Source organism: Silurus aristotelis, assembly GCF_946808225.1.
Source record: "Silurus aristotelis genome assembly, chromosome: 8".
Taxonomy (NCBI): Eukaryota; Metazoa; Chordata; class Actinopteri; order Siluriformes; family Siluridae; genus Silurus; species Silurus aristotelis.
The window spans coordinates 24,914,477-24,932,369 of record NC_139581.1 but is presented as its reverse complement, the minus strand read 5'-3'; the positions used below and the strand labels follow the sequence as shown (position 1 = coordinate 24,932,369).

General features: G+C 39.0%; 1 protein-coding gene across 2 annotated transcripts; it reads left to right on the top strand.

The window, feature by feature from the left end:
- Positions 1-2,893: 2,893 nt before the first annotated feature.
- Positions 2,894-17,669, top strand: galnt17 (polypeptide N-acetylgalactosaminyltransferase 17). Of its 2 annotated transcripts, XM_083548888.1 has the most exons (12): positions 2,894-3,559; positions 3,662-3,908; positions 4,001-4,181; positions 5,030-5,196; positions 7,798-7,972; positions 8,443-8,640; positions 12,097-12,214; positions 12,338-12,523; positions 12,635-12,772; positions 13,004-13,099; positions 14,966-15,127; positions 17,108-17,669. In XM_083548888.1, the coding sequence occupies exons 1-12, from the start codon at positions 3,557-3,559 to the stop codon at positions 17,252-17,254; spliced, it is 1,818 nt and encodes a 605-aa protein (XP_083405014.1). In that variant the 5' UTR covers positions 2,894-3,556; the 3' UTR covers positions 17,255-17,669. The 2 variants fall into 2 exon arrangements, with proteins under 2 accessions (XP_083405014.1, XP_083405015.1); XM_083548889.1 differs by lacking the exons at positions 14,966-15,127; positions 17,108-17,669 and adding an exon at positions 13,857-14,546.
- Positions 17,670-17,893: the final 224 nt, after the last annotated feature.

Here is a 17,893-nt window from a genome sequence, read left to right as displayed (position 1 = left end):
CTTATGGAGAATTGTGTTCATCAGCCACTAGGCTAAAAACCTAAAAACTATTAGTCCATTTGCCAACTGTTTCCAAATAAAAGCAAGTCTGCAGCAGGGCGATAGCTGAGTCTTGATAGAAGTAGATGTGGCTACATGGATATCATAAATATTTAACATTATTTGGGCACATTTATGTGTTACATTTATAAAAACAGTAATGTTTGTAATATTTTGAAATATATGTGGCAAATATGTACAAGTATCTGACATACAGTATATTTCTATATCTGTGAAATCCAAACATGAACATGTATGCAACATATGTACTTTGCATATATATTGCTATATCAGATTTCTGGATGGGTCAATTCAGTTCAGTTCAGTTTTATTTGTATGGCACGTTTAACAATAAGCATTGTCCCAAAGTAGATAAATAGGTTCTAAAAATATATATTATATATAGTGCCTATAAGTCTATCCCTAATGAGCAGGTCATCTGGTTAACCCAGATGAGGATGGGTTCCCTCTTGAGTCTGGTTCCTCTCAAGGTTTCTTCCTTATGCCATCTCGGGGAGTTTTTCCTTGCCACAGTCGCCACCGGCTCGCTCATCAGGGACAAACTTACACTTATAAAGAACATATTTACTTTTAATCACCACATTATCTGTGTAAAGATGCTTTGAGACAATGTTCATTGTTAAAAGCGCAATACAAATAAAAATTAATTGAATTGAGTGGTGACAGTGGCAAAGAAGAACTCCCTGAGATAGCATCCGGAAGAAACCTTGAGAGGAACCAAACTCAAAAGGGAAACCCATCCTCATCTGGGTGGCACTGAATATCCATTCATTTACTGTAAGTTTTGTCATTGTTAAGGTTTGCTTCTCAGTGAACTGTTCATCGATCGGTCATTAAATGTAATTCAATTCTTAAAACTTTTGAGTTGCTCTTCATGGATCACAAAATGGTTTCCAAATGAAGAGATCTTCATCCAGAGGTCGGGCATCGGCATGAATCAGGAAGATCTGGAATGAAGAAAGGGACAGGATCACAGATCATTGTTACCTCAGGAGCATGAGAGTGAGAGTGTAAGAGAGAGAGAGAGAGAGAGAGAGAGAGAGAGAGAGAGAGAGAGAGAGAGAGAGAGAGAGAGAGAGAGAGTGAGAGAGAGAGAGAGAGAGAGAGAGAGAGAGAGAGAGAGAGAGAGAGAGAGAGAGAGAGAAGGGCAACATAGTTAGCATTCCAGTTAAACTTTATTATTCCACTTATACTCCATCCTTTCCAAACCATGTCATGGAGCTCATTTTGTGCACAGGGTTTGCTGGAACAAGTGTGGGTTTCTACACTTACAGCTTAACTGTGGTCATGTTGCTGGACCTTGTTGTTGAGTCGTGGGTGTTTAAGCAGGGATTTTTAGAATGTAGATTCTCTAATGAGCAAGCCAGTGGAAACAGTTGCAAGCTAGATGTTTCGGAGTAAAGCTTTAGCTAGCTATATACTTAGAGCCAGAGTACCAGGCATAAGAGGTAAGCTTAAGATCTGAATGAACTTCAGCTCAATTCAATTTGATTTGGTCAGCACTTTTAACAATGTTGTGGTCACAAAGCATCTTTATAGAGAAACAATCCTTTTTAAGGTAAGCATAGTTTTTTCTCACATCGGAAGATAATGATGAATACCTTTATCAATCAGAAGTTACTAAGGGTAACATTATTAAGGTATGAGGTGAAAGCAGTGGCCAATACAGTATGCTTGGGTGCTATACCAGTGCTGCATGGCTATGGAGCTTATAGCCATTAATAGTCGCTCAACTGCTGGATGTCAAAGTGAGGCTCTGAAAACAACATTGCCTTAATGTTAAGGGCAAGGCTGGGCTTAAACAGTGGAGACAATCGTGGTTTAGACCAAATGCAAATATGTACAGTTTGTCATCCATCACCAGTGGTTTTTACATTTTTCCCACAAGCCATGTGGTACAAAGATGAGGAGCATTTGAGTGATATACCCAGATGAGGATGGGTTCCCTCTTGAGTCTGGTTCCTCTCAAGGTTTCTTCCTTATGCTATCTCGGGGTGTTTTTCCTTGCCACAGTTGCTCATCAGGGATAAACTTACTTATAAAGAACATATTCAATTTTAATCGCCACATTTTCTGTGTAAAGTTGCTTTGCTTTGAAACAATGTCCAATGCGCTATACAAATAAAAATTTAATTGAATTGAATTGGATATAAAATGCTAAAATCATAGTAATTTTATATGTATAGGTATATACACACAGGCAGCTGTTTCTTTGGTCTTTGCTCCTACTGGTTCTTAAGATAATGTTCAACAGCAGGAAATGTTGCTAACTTTTTAATCTTGAATCTATCTATCTATCTATCTATCTATCTATCTATCTATCTATCTATCTATCTATCTATCTATCTATTCTATTCTATTCTATTCTATTCTACATACAGATGTTTGACACAAGAGATGGATGAAATGTGAATATATTTGGATCAGACATAAATCCAGATCTGTCAAGTCTATGGAAAGACAATTTTTAATACTTAGCTTAGTGTTTGAATGGAAATTTGAAGGAAAAATATATAATAAAACAGACAATAAATGAGCTTGGGGAATGTGGTACTTAAAAAAAAAAAGAGTTTTAGTCCTGCTTTCGTAGACTAAAGTGTGAATGTGTGCTATTTGAGAAATATCCTGCACACCTTGTCATATAATACAAAAGTATACTCTGCATTTATTTTTGCTCATTTTCAGAAAATCTGATCGAGGGTAATTAATGAGTCATTTTCACTTCAGGGAACGTGCACATGACACACTTCACTCTAAATGGTATGCTATTTCAGATTAGCAGCCTACACTACACTACTCAGCCCTACCCTACTCTACTCTACTCTACCCTACACTACACTACACTACACTACACTACACTACACTACACTACACTACAGCACCAGGGGTTTCCATAGTTACACTAGAAGTCGCACAATATTGACACACTATTTAGGAGGGCAGTATGCGGATTGGGACGGAGCCATGCAATCGGACGCTGCAGGTTCCTCTGTGTAACCGAGAGCAGTTCGAGGCAAAAAAAAAAAAATCGGATTATTAGTCCTTAACACGCGGATGTTTTGAAGACGTGGCGAGATGATGGAGACGCGTTTCGGAGTGGATTATTTGTTCCGAGCTCCGCGTTTGTTCTCGCAGCGATTTTCACCCCGATGCTCTCAACCCAGAGGAGAGGAACACGTTTCTCAGGTCCTTACTTCACCGGTCGGAAGCTTTTGCTCATCCTCATCATTATCATCATCATCATCATCATCATCATCATCATCATCATCATCATCATCATCCTCATTAACCTCAGGTGGAGCTCGCGTGCCTGACCCTTCTTCAACTCTTTTACCAGATCCTTCATTAGGACCAGTTTCATTCCCATAGATGTGCAGAAATCCTTAACTGATTTTCTGATTGACCCATGGGATCTGAAAGCTCTCATCTCAATCTCTGGCTAAACCTGAAGAAACTCGTCTAGTTCAAGGACCAAGATGCATCTCATCAGGGCGAAATGGTAAGCCATACCACTAGATGACACACGAATTCAACTGATCCAGATGTTTCTGAGATTCTTTTAAAGTGTGCCAGGTTATGTATCTGCCATACTTTCTTCAAGATTCGATTAAGGTCGCTGCTGTCCTTAATGGCTTTTATGATGAGAAGATGGAAGGTGTTGGTGGTACTGAATGCGTTCGCAGTGGCGGGCTTCTTCACTTTTTGGGGCAAGTGCGACGTCCGGCCGAGCAAGGTCGTTAACGGTCACGCTCGTCTTAACGGATCTTATTCAGACTCGAGTGTCAGTCATGAGGTCCTGCTCAAGAGGCTCGGCTCGTTGGAAGATGTGGTCTACAGACAGCTAAATGGTCAATTATTTCCTCTGTATTTATTGTGTATGCCTCTGTCTTTAGTGAGGAGCAAGTTGTTAAGAAAATCGAGCTCTTTTCCTGATCAACAGGTTTGTCCAAATCTCTTGGGCTTATTGAGGGCTTCAGAGGCCAGGGCAAAGGTGGCTCTGGCACACTGACTCCTGAGGAGGAAAAGCAATCCAAACACTTACAGGAGAAGTACGGCTACAATGCGTTCCTGAGTGACAGGATTTCCCTGGACAGGTCCATCCCAGACTTTCGGCCCAGCAAGTAAGCAAGGCTCTTCTCTGTACCTGTACCAGATCCAGCTGGATGTTCTGTATATACACCTTTATTTAGGTCACGATCTGAGATTATTAATACTGGGTTGACATTGTGATTTATACCACTGTTCATGAGCGAAATTACATTCCAACTCATTAACTGTAAGATTTACTGCCTGAATCTGAGCAAATCGCAGTATAATGTGACTTAATTGGACGAAATTGTCCAAATGAGATATTTCTCATTGGCAGTTATAATATCAGGGTCCTGATCATGATCAAAATCTAATCTCAACATATTTGTTTTTACAGTAAACGTTTCTTATTAATTGCCAATTTTATAACTCAAAAGGCCACTCTGTCTCCCCGGATACCTTTGAATATTTCCTGATATATTATGCAGACAACTTGTGCAGCATCGCTGACATGCCTTTTTAAACCTCATCGGCGGGCTAAGAGCAGAAATGCAAATCACAACAGACAGTCAGCCATGCACACCAACACCATAGTCCAAAACAAGCTCCTTCCAAGCAGACACTATAAATAGATTTCACATCACTCCCACAAGTTCTGGGACTGGAAAGTGTGCAAACCAAAACTGTAGGAGGAAAAGAAAATGCAGGATTATATCAAAAAATAAATTTTCTTTATTTTAATTTCTCACATTTTCTCATATTTTCTCTTATTTTATATGCATAGTCGCTTTTATCTAATGCACAAATGCCCGAGCAGCAGCATTTCAATGCAAGTTGTATTCCGTATATAACTATATTTGTGAGAAATAAAAATCTTTGCATCTTTTACTTTATTTCTATACGCAACAATGACAGATTGATTTTCTTGTTTTTTCTCAAGGTGCAAAAACATATTTTATCCTAAAGACCTGCCTCAGATTTCACTTATCTTCATCTTTGTGAACGAGGCGCTGTCGGTGATCTTGCGATCTGTGCACTCGGCCGTCAACCACACCCCACCTCACCTGCTGAAGGAGATCATCTTAGTAGACGATAACAGTGATGATGGTGAGAAACTAAGCGATGGATCATGAGTATCTCCATGTAACTGTGTAAACAAAATCGGTATTTGCTGTCACAAGCACAAATTGAACAGTTTTAGAAGAAAATCGGCTTACGGGTGCACATTGTATATATGCAAAACCAAAAAAAGTAGTGTATTATGGTCTGTGTGGTGTTGTCTTATTTAGTGGAATTTTCATAGTAGTGCCATGGTGTCATATGGGTGGGGTTTATATTATTACAGGAGAACGACATCAATATGTTGCTTGGTTATAAAGTACCTTCCTTTTTTTTCCTGTAAAGTTTCTGCCTAAAATAGAAGACACTGTGGACTAAACAAATTCAGAAAAGTATTGATTAAAGTATTGATTTTTATGATCTCACTCTGAATCCAACTGTTCATGATCTTTAATGATAATCAGCTGAAATCAGAATGAACAGTGCAGAAGAGGAAGCGTTCAGGTCCAGGTTTTACATTTGTATAGAATGCAGATTTAGGAACTTTTAGAATGCGAGGTTAATCAGTTTCAGTGAAAACAGTCCTACAGCTTATTTCTGACTTAGTATGTCATCCCTGATAAACTAGGACATACGTTCACAGTGCTCCTTGCTCATGTTGTGAACAACGACGCCCGTGTCTGATCCATCATTCTACAAGTGCTAGTCTTTCTTCAGGAGACAGTTCTATTTCCAGAACACTCCAGGCATGAGCCAGTGGCAGAGGGCCAGCAATCTATCAAAAGTGATGGCTAGAGAATCTTTTTTGTTCAGATGATGAGGAGGGCAAACAAGTAGACCATCCCTCTGTACCTTTCCCATTGTGATGTATGATAGTGATGTAGGATATCTAGCACTATCTATGTAGATGACAACTTCATTCAAAGTTGCTGTTTAGTTTTTTTTTGAGTGGAAGAAGTATATATTGTTTAAACACACACCAAAGCAAAGGACAAGCATATAGTGGTGTGGAAAAGTGTTTGCCCCCCTTCCTGATTTCTTTTTTTTTTTGCATGTTTGTCACACTTTCATGTTTCAGATCATGAAACTAATTTAAATACTAGTAAACGATAACACAAGTGAATACAACATGCAGTTTTTAAATGGATGTTTTTATTATTGAGAGAAAATAAAAAATCCAAAATAACATGAAAATGTGTTTGCCCCTTAACCTAATAACTGGTTGGGTCGCCCTTAACAGCAACACCTGCAATCAAGCGTTTGTGATAACTTGCACTGGGTCTGTTACAGCGCTGTGGAGGAATTTTGGTCACTCATTAATGCAGAATTGTTGTAATTCAGCCACATTGGAAGGTTTTTGAGCATGAACTGCCTTTTTAAGGTCATGCCACAGCATCTCAATAGGATTCAGGTCAGGACTTTGACTAGGCCACTCCAAAGCCTTCATTTAGTTTTTCTTCAGCCATTCAGAGGTGGACTTGCTGGTGTGTTTCGGATCATTGTCCTGCTGCAGAACCCAAGTTCGCTTCAGCTTGAGGTCACGAACAGATGGCTGGACATTCTTCTTCAGGATTTTTTGGTAAACAGCAGAATTCATGGTTCCATTTATCACAGCAAGTCTTCCAGGTCCTGAAGCAGCAAAACAGCTCCAGACCATCACACTACCACCACCATATTTTACTGTTGGTATGATGTTCTTTTTCTGAAATGCGTTTTTACTTTTACACCAGGCATAATGAGACACACACCTTCCAAAAATCTTTACTTTTGTCTCACCAGTATTTTCCTAAAAGTCTTGAGGATCATCAAGATGTTTTCTGGCAAAACTTAGACAAGCCTTTATGTTCTTTTTGCAGCAGCAGCGGTTTTCGTATTGTAACTCTGCCATGCAGACCATTTTTGTCCAGTCTCTTTTTTATAGTGGAGTCATGAACACTGACCTTAACTGAGGCAAGTGAGGCCTGCAGTTCTTTGGATGTTGTTGCGGGGTCTTTTGTGACCTCTTGGATGAGTCGTCGCTGCGCTCTTGGGGTAATTTTGGTCGGCTGGTCACTCCTGGGAAGGTTCTCCTCTGTTCCATGTTTTTGCCATTTGTGAATAATGGCTCTCACTGTGGTTCGCTGGAGTCCCAAAGCTTTAGAAATGGCGTCATAACCTTTTCCAGACTGATAGATCTCAATTACTTTCTATTTCTTCTTTTGCTTCTGAATTTCTTTGGATCTCAGCATGCTGTCTATCTTTTGAGGATCTTTTGGTCTACTTCACTTTGTCAGGCAGGTCCTATTTAAGAGATTTCTTGATTGTGAACAGGTGTGGCAGTAATCAGGTCTGGGTGTAGCGAGAGAAATTGAACTCAAGTGTGATAAACCACAGTTTTAACAGCGTGGCAAACACTTTTTCACACAGGGCCATGTAGTTTTGGATTTTGTTTTCCCTCAATAATAAAAACCTTCATTTAAAACTTCATGTTGTGTTCACTTGTGTTATCTTTTACTAATATTTAAATAAGTTTGATGATCTGAAACATTAAAGTGTAACAAACATGCAAAAAAAAAAAAATCATGAAAAACACTTTTTCACACCACTGTAGTTCAAGAAAACCATTTCTCAAATTCTTATTGTTTTTCTATGTGCATGTGTTTGTGACAGAACAACTGAAAGGTCCACTTGAAGAATATGTCAACAAACGATACCCAGGCCTTGTCAAAATCGTTCGCAATCAGAAGCGAGAGGGCCTCATCCGTGCTCGCATTGAGGGTTGGAAAATAGCTACAGGGGAGGTGACAGGCTTTTTCGATGCCCACGTTGAATTTACTCCCGCTTGGTAAGAATGTTTTATCTATAAATCTCTTAGTTTTTTTTATTAATTAGCAAAGTCTTTTAACGAATCTTGTCCTGGTGACAAAAAGTGGACCAAACAGTGATTCTCAAGCTTCAAAAAGTTGTATCTCTACTTATTCATAATGACTTTTATATATATATTTTTAAAGCTGCAAAAAGTGTGTAGTGTTTAATAGTAAATGTTTAATAATTGTCATCTATTTTTAACATACCAGATTTTTTCTGATTAAGCAGTACTCTGGGTATTGCTTAATCAGAAAAAATCTCATAGCTTATAGTAATAGCTGTAGAGATCAGCAGTGAGTAAGGGGGCACAAAGACACTTATTATCCTTAAAAAGGAGTCTCAAATAAAAATTAAATAAAACATTGAGAATTGCTGGTCTAGACTTTGAGAAGCGAGAAAATCTAGCTCGGATATTAATGACGACATCGTTTCTATTCCTCATATTAGGGCTGAACCAGTTCTGTCCAGAATTAAGCAGGACCCCAGGAGGATCATCCTACCCTCAATTGACAACATTAAACATAAATCATTCGGCCTGGAGCGCTACGAGAACTCTGGCCATGGTTTTAACTGGGAGCTGTGGTGCATGTACATCAGTCCTCCAAAGCAATGGTGGGATTTGGGAGACGCCTCTGCACCCATCAGGTGTGTGATCAGGTGTAAATTTATATTTTTTGTTTTATATTTATGTTTCCATTATCTTGACAACAAATTAGAGAATTAGAAACTAGTATTTGCCCGTGGGGGAAAATAGCAAGTCATTTTGAAGCTGAAGAAATGGAGAAAACCAGACCAAAATCAGACCTCTTCAGGCATGTAATGGCAATAATGGGAAGAAGAAAACATTGTTGTAGACATCAAACAATTTGGCAAGGAAAAAACGACATTGTCAGTTACTGCACCAACACCCTCCACAAGTCAGCGCTAAATAAATCTACCCATTAGAAGAAGACAGAAATATAGAGGCCTAAGATGCACAAAAAACTTAACAAGAAGGATTAAAAGACCATACTCTCTTTACAAAAAAAATAAAATAAATAAATAAATAAATAAGTAAATAAATATATATATATATATATATATATATATATATATATATATATATATATATATATATATATATATATATATATATATTTATATAAAAATAAGCACTACAAAGCTTTTGGAATATTATCTGCAATCAAAACAATGAAAAGGCCAAAGTGTGGAGAAAGAAAGGATCTGCTTATGATCCAAAATGTAAATCTTACTTTCTGAAAAGGAGAGTGAAGGAAGAAACCCCCCGAAAATAAACAACACATGAAAGGAGATGTGGTAGTAGCCTTTCCTAAACATCACAAAATAAGAATGTTTTTATTACCTAAATAGGAATTCTAATTATTCTTATGCATCTAAAAATTGTGCGACAGCAACTACTACTTTTAACACAAGTGTTATCAGGAGCTGACATCAGCAATTCTGATTTTCGGTTGTCTTATATTAATTTATATTCAAAAATGGAATAGACCTTGCTGTTCCATTACTTCTGAAAGCGACTGTATACATGATCCTAGTTGATTCTTTAGACAGAACACTTTATTCTCATTTGAAAGTTAAATTGTAATGTAAGGTCTAATAGAAAAGTAAATTCTGACAACAATGTAGATTTCCACTTCTGAAAGTCAGACGGAGTAAGCAATCAGCCACACAGTGGTAGATTCCTGGGCTCATACACCTCACATAGTTCTGTGTGTGTGTCACTGCTGTATCAAGAACTAATCACAATCTTTTTAATATTTAGTCAGCAGTGGTTCTGTGGTGATCCATTTTCAATGATGATTGGGGAAAAAAGAGGCTGAAAAACCTGTGTAACCCTTCAGTCAGTGGACTGAACAGATAAAAAGTTCTAAATGCAGCAGGTGTGTAATCAGTGGTGGACAGTAACGAAGTAAATGTAATTCGATACTTAAGTAGCTTTTTCACGTATCTGTAGTTTACTGAAGTATTTCCATTCACTACATTTCAATGTCAAACATTGTATTTTTTACTCAAGTACATTTTGCAAAATCAGTCGTACCTTTTTAGAAACGAGTTTATTAAAGGGACAGTGCATGTAGGACGTTTTGAGGACAACGTGAGAAAGGCCCGATTGAAATGATTTGGACAAGTGCAGAGGAGGGACATGGGGTATATCGGTAGGAGAATGCTGAGGATGGAGCCACCAGGAAGGAGGAAAAGAGGAAGACCAAAGAGAAGGTTTATGTGGTGAGGGAAGACATGCAGGTGGTTGGTGTGAAAGAGGCAGATGTAGAGGACAGAGGGGTATGGAGACGGATGATCCGCTGTGAAGACCCCTAATGGGAGAAGCAAAAAGAAGCTAAAGAAGAAGTCATTCCTTTTTATTTATAAGTGAAAAAAACTTGGTCAAGCATGCAACAAGCCACCAATCAGGGTAGAGTGACTTGTTTTGATTGCCGCTTAACCTTATAATTTTTAAGGCTCATAATATAGGCCCAAATTATGAAAGCCATTTTATTTACAAAAAAAAAAAAAAATTCATATACAGGTCATTCAGAAAGAATTCAGACCCCCTTCACTTTTTAAAATTTTGTTATGTTGCAGCCTGATACTTCAATCATTCATATTAATTAGTTTTTTCTGATTAATCTACACTCAGTAGCCTATAATAAAAAAATTCAAACAGAATTCTAACACTAAGTGAAAACAGCAATTTAAAAAATTTCAAATGTTTTTGTAAATAACAATACAAAAATTTTATATCACATGTACATACGTATTTACTTTACTCGGTACTTAGTTGAAGCACCTTTGGCATTACAGCCTCTTTTTGGGTATAATACAACAAGCTTTTCTTCATGGAGACTGTTGGTGGACAACCATTTCCAGGTCTCTCCAGAGATGCTCAATAGGATTCAGAGCCCTGACTGGACCACTCTAGGACATTCTCAGAGTTAGTCATAGTCAGAGCCAATCCTGTGTTTACTTGACTGTGTGCATAGGGTTGTTGTCATGGGGGAAATTAAACCAGTCTTACGTCTGTGGAACAGGTGTTTATTGAGGATATCTCAGTACTTTGCTCCATTCAGCTTATTCTAAACCCTGACCAGTTGCTTAGTCCCTGCTGCAGAAAAACACCAACACAGCATGATGCTGCCACCATCATGCTTCAGTGTTGAGATGGTTTTAGGCAACTGATGAACGGTGCCTGGTTTCCTCCAGACATGACACTTGTCATTCAGGCCAAAGAGATTAAAAGGCCAAACGGTTTAATCTTGGTTTCGTCACACCAAAGAATCTTTTTCCACACAGTCTGAGAGTCCTTCAGTGCAGTGGTTTTGCTGCCACACATAGCCACTCTGCTAGTGATGATTGTTCTTTTGGAACTTTGTCCCATCGCCACACAGGATCTCCGGAGCTCAGTCAGAGTTACCACCGGGTTCTTGACACCTCAAGGCCTTACTAAGGCCTTTCTCCCTCAATTGCTCAGTTTGGCCGGGTGACCAACCCTTTGAAAAATCCTGGTTATGCCACACTCCTTCTATTTGAGAATTATGGAGGCCACTGTGCTTTTGGGAATCTCCAGTGCAGCAGAAACTTTTGTAGCTTTCCCCAGATCTTTGCTTTGCAACAATCCTGTTTTTGAGCTCTTCAGGCAGTTTTATTTTTACCTCATGGCTTGGTTTTTGCTCTGATATGCGACGTCAGCTATGAGGCCTTTTAGAGAGAGTTGTTTACCTTTCTAAATCATGTCCAATCAATAAACTTTTTCACAGGTAGACTCTAATCAATGTGTAGAAACATTTCAGGAATGATCCAGAGAATTGAGAGACACCTGCACTAACTTTTAAGTGTCGTTGTGGTCTGAATACTTGTGATATTTCACAAGTAATGTAATCAATGATGTACATGTGATATTTCTTTTTTTTTTCCCAGTTCGTCATTATAGGGTACTGAGTGTAGATTAATGAGAAAAAAAAAATTCAAATGATTGTAGTATCAGGCTGCAATGTGAAAAACATTTGAAATTAGTGAATCCACTGTTTATGTTTACATAATGTACTAGATCAAAAATATAAAATAAAAAAAAATTCCTTTCAGGACACCTGCAATGATTGGCTGTTCATTTGTGGCAAACCGGCTCTACTTTGGAGAGCTGGGTCTGCTAGACTCCGGCATGGATGTCTATGGTGGAGAAAATATAGAGCTCGGAATCAGGGTCAGTATCCCAAAATGTTCCATGTTTTGCATAGAGCACTAAATAATGGCTTTTAGATTTGATCAGTTATGCAGAGCATAAACAATTTAAGATAAAAGCCGATATGTTTGTGGGTGGATCAAGGTTTGGCTGTGTGGGGGCAGTATGGAGGTCTTGCCGTGCTCTCGGGTGGCTCACGTTGCCAGGACAAAGAAACCGTACCACAACAACATTGCTTTTCACACCAGGCGCAATGCACTGCGGGTGGCCGAAGTATGGTTGGACGAGTACAAGTCTAACGTCTACCTGGCCTGGAACCTTCCAATGGAGGTAAGGAAGTGGTTCACAAAAGTCTTTCTAAATAATTTTAGAAATCAACATTACAGTAGTATTCTACATGCTTTTTTTGGATATTGAGAATACACTTCTCTGTGTATGTAGAATCATGGCATTGATTATGGGGACATATCAGAGCGTGTGGCACTGAGGAAAAGATTGCAGTGTAAAAACTTTGAGTGGTACCTTGATAATATCTACCCAGAGATGAGGCGATACAACAACACTCTGTTTTACGGAGAAGTGAGTAAAACATGAGAGTGAGTATAATTCTATTATTGTGAAGCTGCCACTTCAGGATTGGGAGCAAACGTTGATGTGAGCAAGGATTTTACACGTGTTATTGTTTGCCTCTACCCAACACTCAACGCCATATGGCAGAGTAAAAGGTTAAAAGAATTAGGAGAGTCATAACACCATACAGTAATTTATTTCCTAGTTTTTTGCATTTGTGTGTCTCTGTTTGGATGGCAGATTCGCAACTCCAACGTGACCCATCTGTGTGTGGATCAGGGTGTGAAAGAGAACCACACAGCAACCCTTCACCCTTGCCATGGTTGGAACCCACAGGTAGAGTCCCCGCTGTAGTGCTGAAAAACAAATCTGACCTAAAACACACCTCCACTGACTGCAGTCTGAAAATGGGTTACATCTGTGGAGGGTTTTTTTTTTCACTTGACACAGTTTTTAACATATTCTGTTTCATCTGAAGCAGTTCAGCAGTGGTATCAGTTCAGCAGTGGAAAAAGAAATAGACAGGGCTTCATAAAATGGAATTTTACTACTGAATATTATTAAGAAACATATGTAATATAATGTTTTTCTTTTATTAAAAAAACTTCTTCCTGATTGTTGCTAATTGTAATATATAGATAGCTTTTTTTTAATGATGTGTGTTCAGGAAAATACAGTGCATTCGGAAAGAATTCACAGCGCTTCATTTTTTCCGCATTTTGTTATGTTCCTATTTCAAATTGGAATAAATTCATTATTTACCTCATTATTTTACAAACAATACCCCATAATGACCACATGAAAGAAGTTTGTTTGAAATCTTGGCAAATTTATTTATATATATATATATATATATATATATATATATATATATATATATATATATATATATATATATATATATATATATATTATATATATTTATATATATTTATATATAAAAATCACATGTACAGAAGTATTCACAGTCTTTTTTTCAATACTTTGTTTAAGTACCTTCGGCACCAATTACAGCCTCAGGTCGTATTGAGTTTGATGCTACAAGCTCTACACACCTATTTTTTTTGGCAGTTTCGCCCATTCTTCTTTGCAGAACCTCTCAAGCTCCATCAGGTGGGATGCAGTGTGTTGGTGCAAAGCGATTTTTAGATCTCTCCAGAGATGTTCAATTGGGTTCAAGTCTGTGCTCTGGCTGGGAAACTCAAGGACATGCACAGAGTCGTCCCGTAGTCACTTCGTTATCTTTGGCTGTCTGCTCAGTGTTGTTGTCCTGTTGGAAGATGAAATGTCGCCTTAGTCTGAGGTCCAACGCGTTCTGAAGCAGGTTTTGATCAAGAACCTGTAAATTCTGTAAATTGCTGCATTCATCTTTCCCTCTATCCTGATTAGTCACTCAGTTCCTGCAGCTGAAAAACATCCCCACAGCATGATGCTGCCACCACCATGCTTCACTGTAAAGATGGTATTGGCCGGGTGATGAGCGGTGCCTTGAAAAGTGGCTTCCGTCTGGCCACTCTACCATATAGGCCTGATTGGTGGAGTGCTGCAAAATGGTTGTTCTTCTGGAAGGTTCTTCTCTCTCCACAGAGAAATGCTGGAACTCTTTCAGGGTGAACATCGGGTTCTTGGTCACCTCTCTGAGTAAGGCCCTTCTCCCCCGAACGCTCAGTTTGTGTGGGCGGCTTTGCTCTAGAAAGAGTCCTGTTGGTTTCAAACTTCTTCTATTTATGGATGATGGAGGCCACTGTGCTTATTGGGACTTTCAATGCTGCATAACATTTTCTGTACCCTTCCAGAGATCTGTTCCTTGATGCAATCCTGACTCTGATGTCTATAGACTGTTCCTTGGACTTCATGGCTTGGTTTGTGTTGTGACATCCACTGTTAACCGTGGTACCTCGTATAGACAGTTGTGTACCTTTCCAAATGATGTCCAATCAACTGAATTTACCACAGGTGGACTCCAATCAAGTTGTAGAAACATCTCAGGGATGATAAGGGGAAACAGGATGCACCTGAGCTCAATTTTGAGTGTCATGGCAATGGCTGTAAATACTTATTGAGTACATTTTGAGGTAAATAATGAATTTAATCTATTTTGGAATGAGGCTGTAACATAAAATGCGGAAAAAGTTAATACTTTCCGAATGCACTGTAAAGCAATACATGCGATACACAGACCTCTGTGTTTGTGTTTGGCAGCTTGGTCGCTATACCCAGGAGGGATATCTGTTTGTGGGTCCTTTGGGAAGCACTGGAGATGACACCTCCTGTGTGATTGATGACATTACCAGCAGCACCCCTCAGCTTGTCAACTGTGACAAAGTGTCCAATATAGGCCAAAAGACATGGAACTTTGTACAGGTAAAGCCTTGTCAAATATTCAAATCAAACTTTACCATCAATTACCAAATGAATGCCAGGCTTCAGGAAAATAAGCAATTAATTTTGTAGAGATTAAGCATTTACATTAAGATACCATTAAGTGTTGGTTAAGGTGGTCTGGTGCTCCGCTGCTTAGTTGTTGAACCAATGTTACATAAAAAAAACAGACTTCAAGAGTGGCCTTTTGCTAGTGAAAGCTGCACAAGGGTTGATACCTTGCTGATTTATGGTGTGAGTACACACGCACCATAAAAAAAAAAAAAAAAAAACAGAATTCAAAAAAGTCCTGATACTTTTCTGAGAATCCCTCAAAATAATGGTCCAGGTTTTTCATTTCAATTCAATTAATTTTTATTTATATAGCGCTTTTAACAATGAACATTGTCTCAAAGCAGCTTTACACAGATAATGTGGTGATAAAAAATGTTCTTTATTTTAGGGAGCACCCTGCTTCTTCTCCCGTGTGCGCCCCGCCCTCACGGAGCTCCTCGCCATCATTCTGATTTCACACACCTGTCCCTCGTTACTCACACCCATATAAACACCTCACTCACTCCACTCTAGCGCCCGTTATTGTTTTTCGTTGGACTTTGTGTGTTTGCCTTGCTGAACTTTCATTAAAAACTCTGTTTGCTGGTGATTCGGCTTCCGCCTCCATCACTACTGCCTAACATTTATAAGTAAGTTTGTCCCTGATGAGTGAGCCGGTGGCAACTGTGACAAGGAAAAACTCCCCGAGATGGCATAAGGAAGAAACCTTGAGAGGAACCAGACTAAAGAGTGAAACCATCCTCATCTGGGTTGCACCGAATGTCCATTTATTGCAGATATACAATGTTGCGGGGTACAGTGATGGGGTTTAGAGGCAAACTGTAGTCCTGAGTCAGTGTAGCAGACTGTGTACATTAACTACAGTCCAAATACATCCTCAAAGCTCCTGTTCTTATTTCGAATTTCGAAGTGGGAAGATCCATGGAGGAAAGAGGGGCAGGCACAGTGATCACTGTTTTACTAAGGATAGAAATAACCAAAGTGTTGATAATGTTCTCTAGGGAGGATAAACATGAACTGCAGTTAGGCAAATATTTAGTCTATTATATTTGGTGAATAAATGTGTTAATCTCCATGTGAGCAGATCTTCAAAAAAGACCTCTGTTAGTGCTGAACAGGAGAATTCATACAAGTGAAAGGTAAAGGAGCTTTTTTAGTTGTCACATCTACATTGCAGCGAGTGAAATTCTTTCTTGCATGTCGCAGCAATGTTAGTAAGCTGGGCTCAAAAACAAAGATTTAGCTATGATACAGCACCCCTTAAGAGATTGCTCAAGGGCCCCAAGAGTGGTAACTTGGTAATACTGGGGCTTAAACCCCCAACCTTCTGACCAGTAACTCAGAGCCTTAACCACTGAGCTACCACTTCAACATCCCAGTCTTTGTGGTCTGAAATTAAAGTCTACATGCCCAACCCTAGACTAAGAGTATAATGGAGATTGATTAGGAAATGGAAGTGATATATAGTAGGAATTGGTACAAGATCATATGGTTATATTGAATGGACATTCGTTGGCACCCAGATGAGGATGGGTTCCCCTTTGAGTCTGGTTCCTCTCAAGGTTTCTTCCTCATGCCATCTCAGGGAGTTTTTCCTTGCCACAGTTGACACTGGCTTGCCTATTAGGGACAAACATACAATTATAAGAAACAAAATATTTATTCTCACCTGACCTGTTGGGGCTTCAAGCCTGGGTATATCCCAGCTGCCACTCTTGGGCCCTTGAGCAAGGCCCTTAACCCTATGTGCTCCAGGGGTGCCGTATCATGGCTGACCCTGTGCTCTGACCCCAACTTCCTCAAAATTGCTGGGATATGGGAAGAAAAGAATTTCACTGTGCTGTAATGTATATGTGAAATAAAGGCTCTTCTTCTATTAACATAAACATGTTTTAATTGTACTTGCAGAATGATGCAATCATGAACCGAGCCACAGGTCGCTGTCTAGAGGTGGTAAAGTCCAACCTGTCCTTCGGCTATGCGCTGATTCTGCAGGCCTGCACTGGCCAGAGGTGGAACATCAAAAACACGATGAGGCAGCAGCAGGAACTTTAAATGAGCCAGACTCTCAAAATAAGACTGGAACAAGACGAGAAGTCCAAATTCTTGAAAGGAACTAGGACTGCTTTCATCTTTGTGCTCATTTGACTTCATCGAAGTTGATTTTGTGAACTGCTGACAGTATTAGAGTGTGCAATACATGCGAGAGAAACTTAGCCCTCAGAACCTTTACAGAAGAAGTGGTTTTAATAAAAATGTGTGTATTCCTCAGAGAGGCCATCTCCGTCATACTTTAATTACATATAACAAGGCCAAAAAATATTTTATAAGAGACATGCTATGGAAGAATACAGAAGTTATAATAACAGCATTCCATATCAAGTAAAACTCTTTCTTCAGGGTGCTACAAACTACATTTTGTTTCTTTTTTTGCATTTTTAAGTGGGCTTCTTTTGGCATTTATGGAAAACATGGACTTCTGTATTTCTGTTGATTTGTCTGGAACACATTTATTACCCCAGTGGAAAATTCGATGGTAGGTGTACAAGCTCACTTGCTTGAGTTTTATTATTTCTTCTGGATATTGTGTGTGTGTGTGTGTGTGTGTGTGTGTGTGTGTGTGTGTGTGTGTGTGTGTGTGTGTGTGTGTGTGTGTGTGTGTGTGTGTGATTTCAATCTTTTACAGCTTTGACC

What these genes read in the sequence shown, in the direction of transcription:
- galnt17 (XM_083548888.1), top strand. An exon ending in ATATAGAGCTCGGAATCAGG is followed by an intron (nt 12,215 to 12,337) that starts GTCAGTATCCCA and finishes GGGTGGATCAAG; the next exon opens with GTTTGGCTGTGTGGGGGCAG. An exon ending in CCTGGAACCTTCCAATGGAG is followed by an intron (nt 12,524 to 12,634) that starts GTAAGGAAGTGG and finishes CTGTGTATGTAG; the next exon opens with AATCATGGCATTGATTATGG.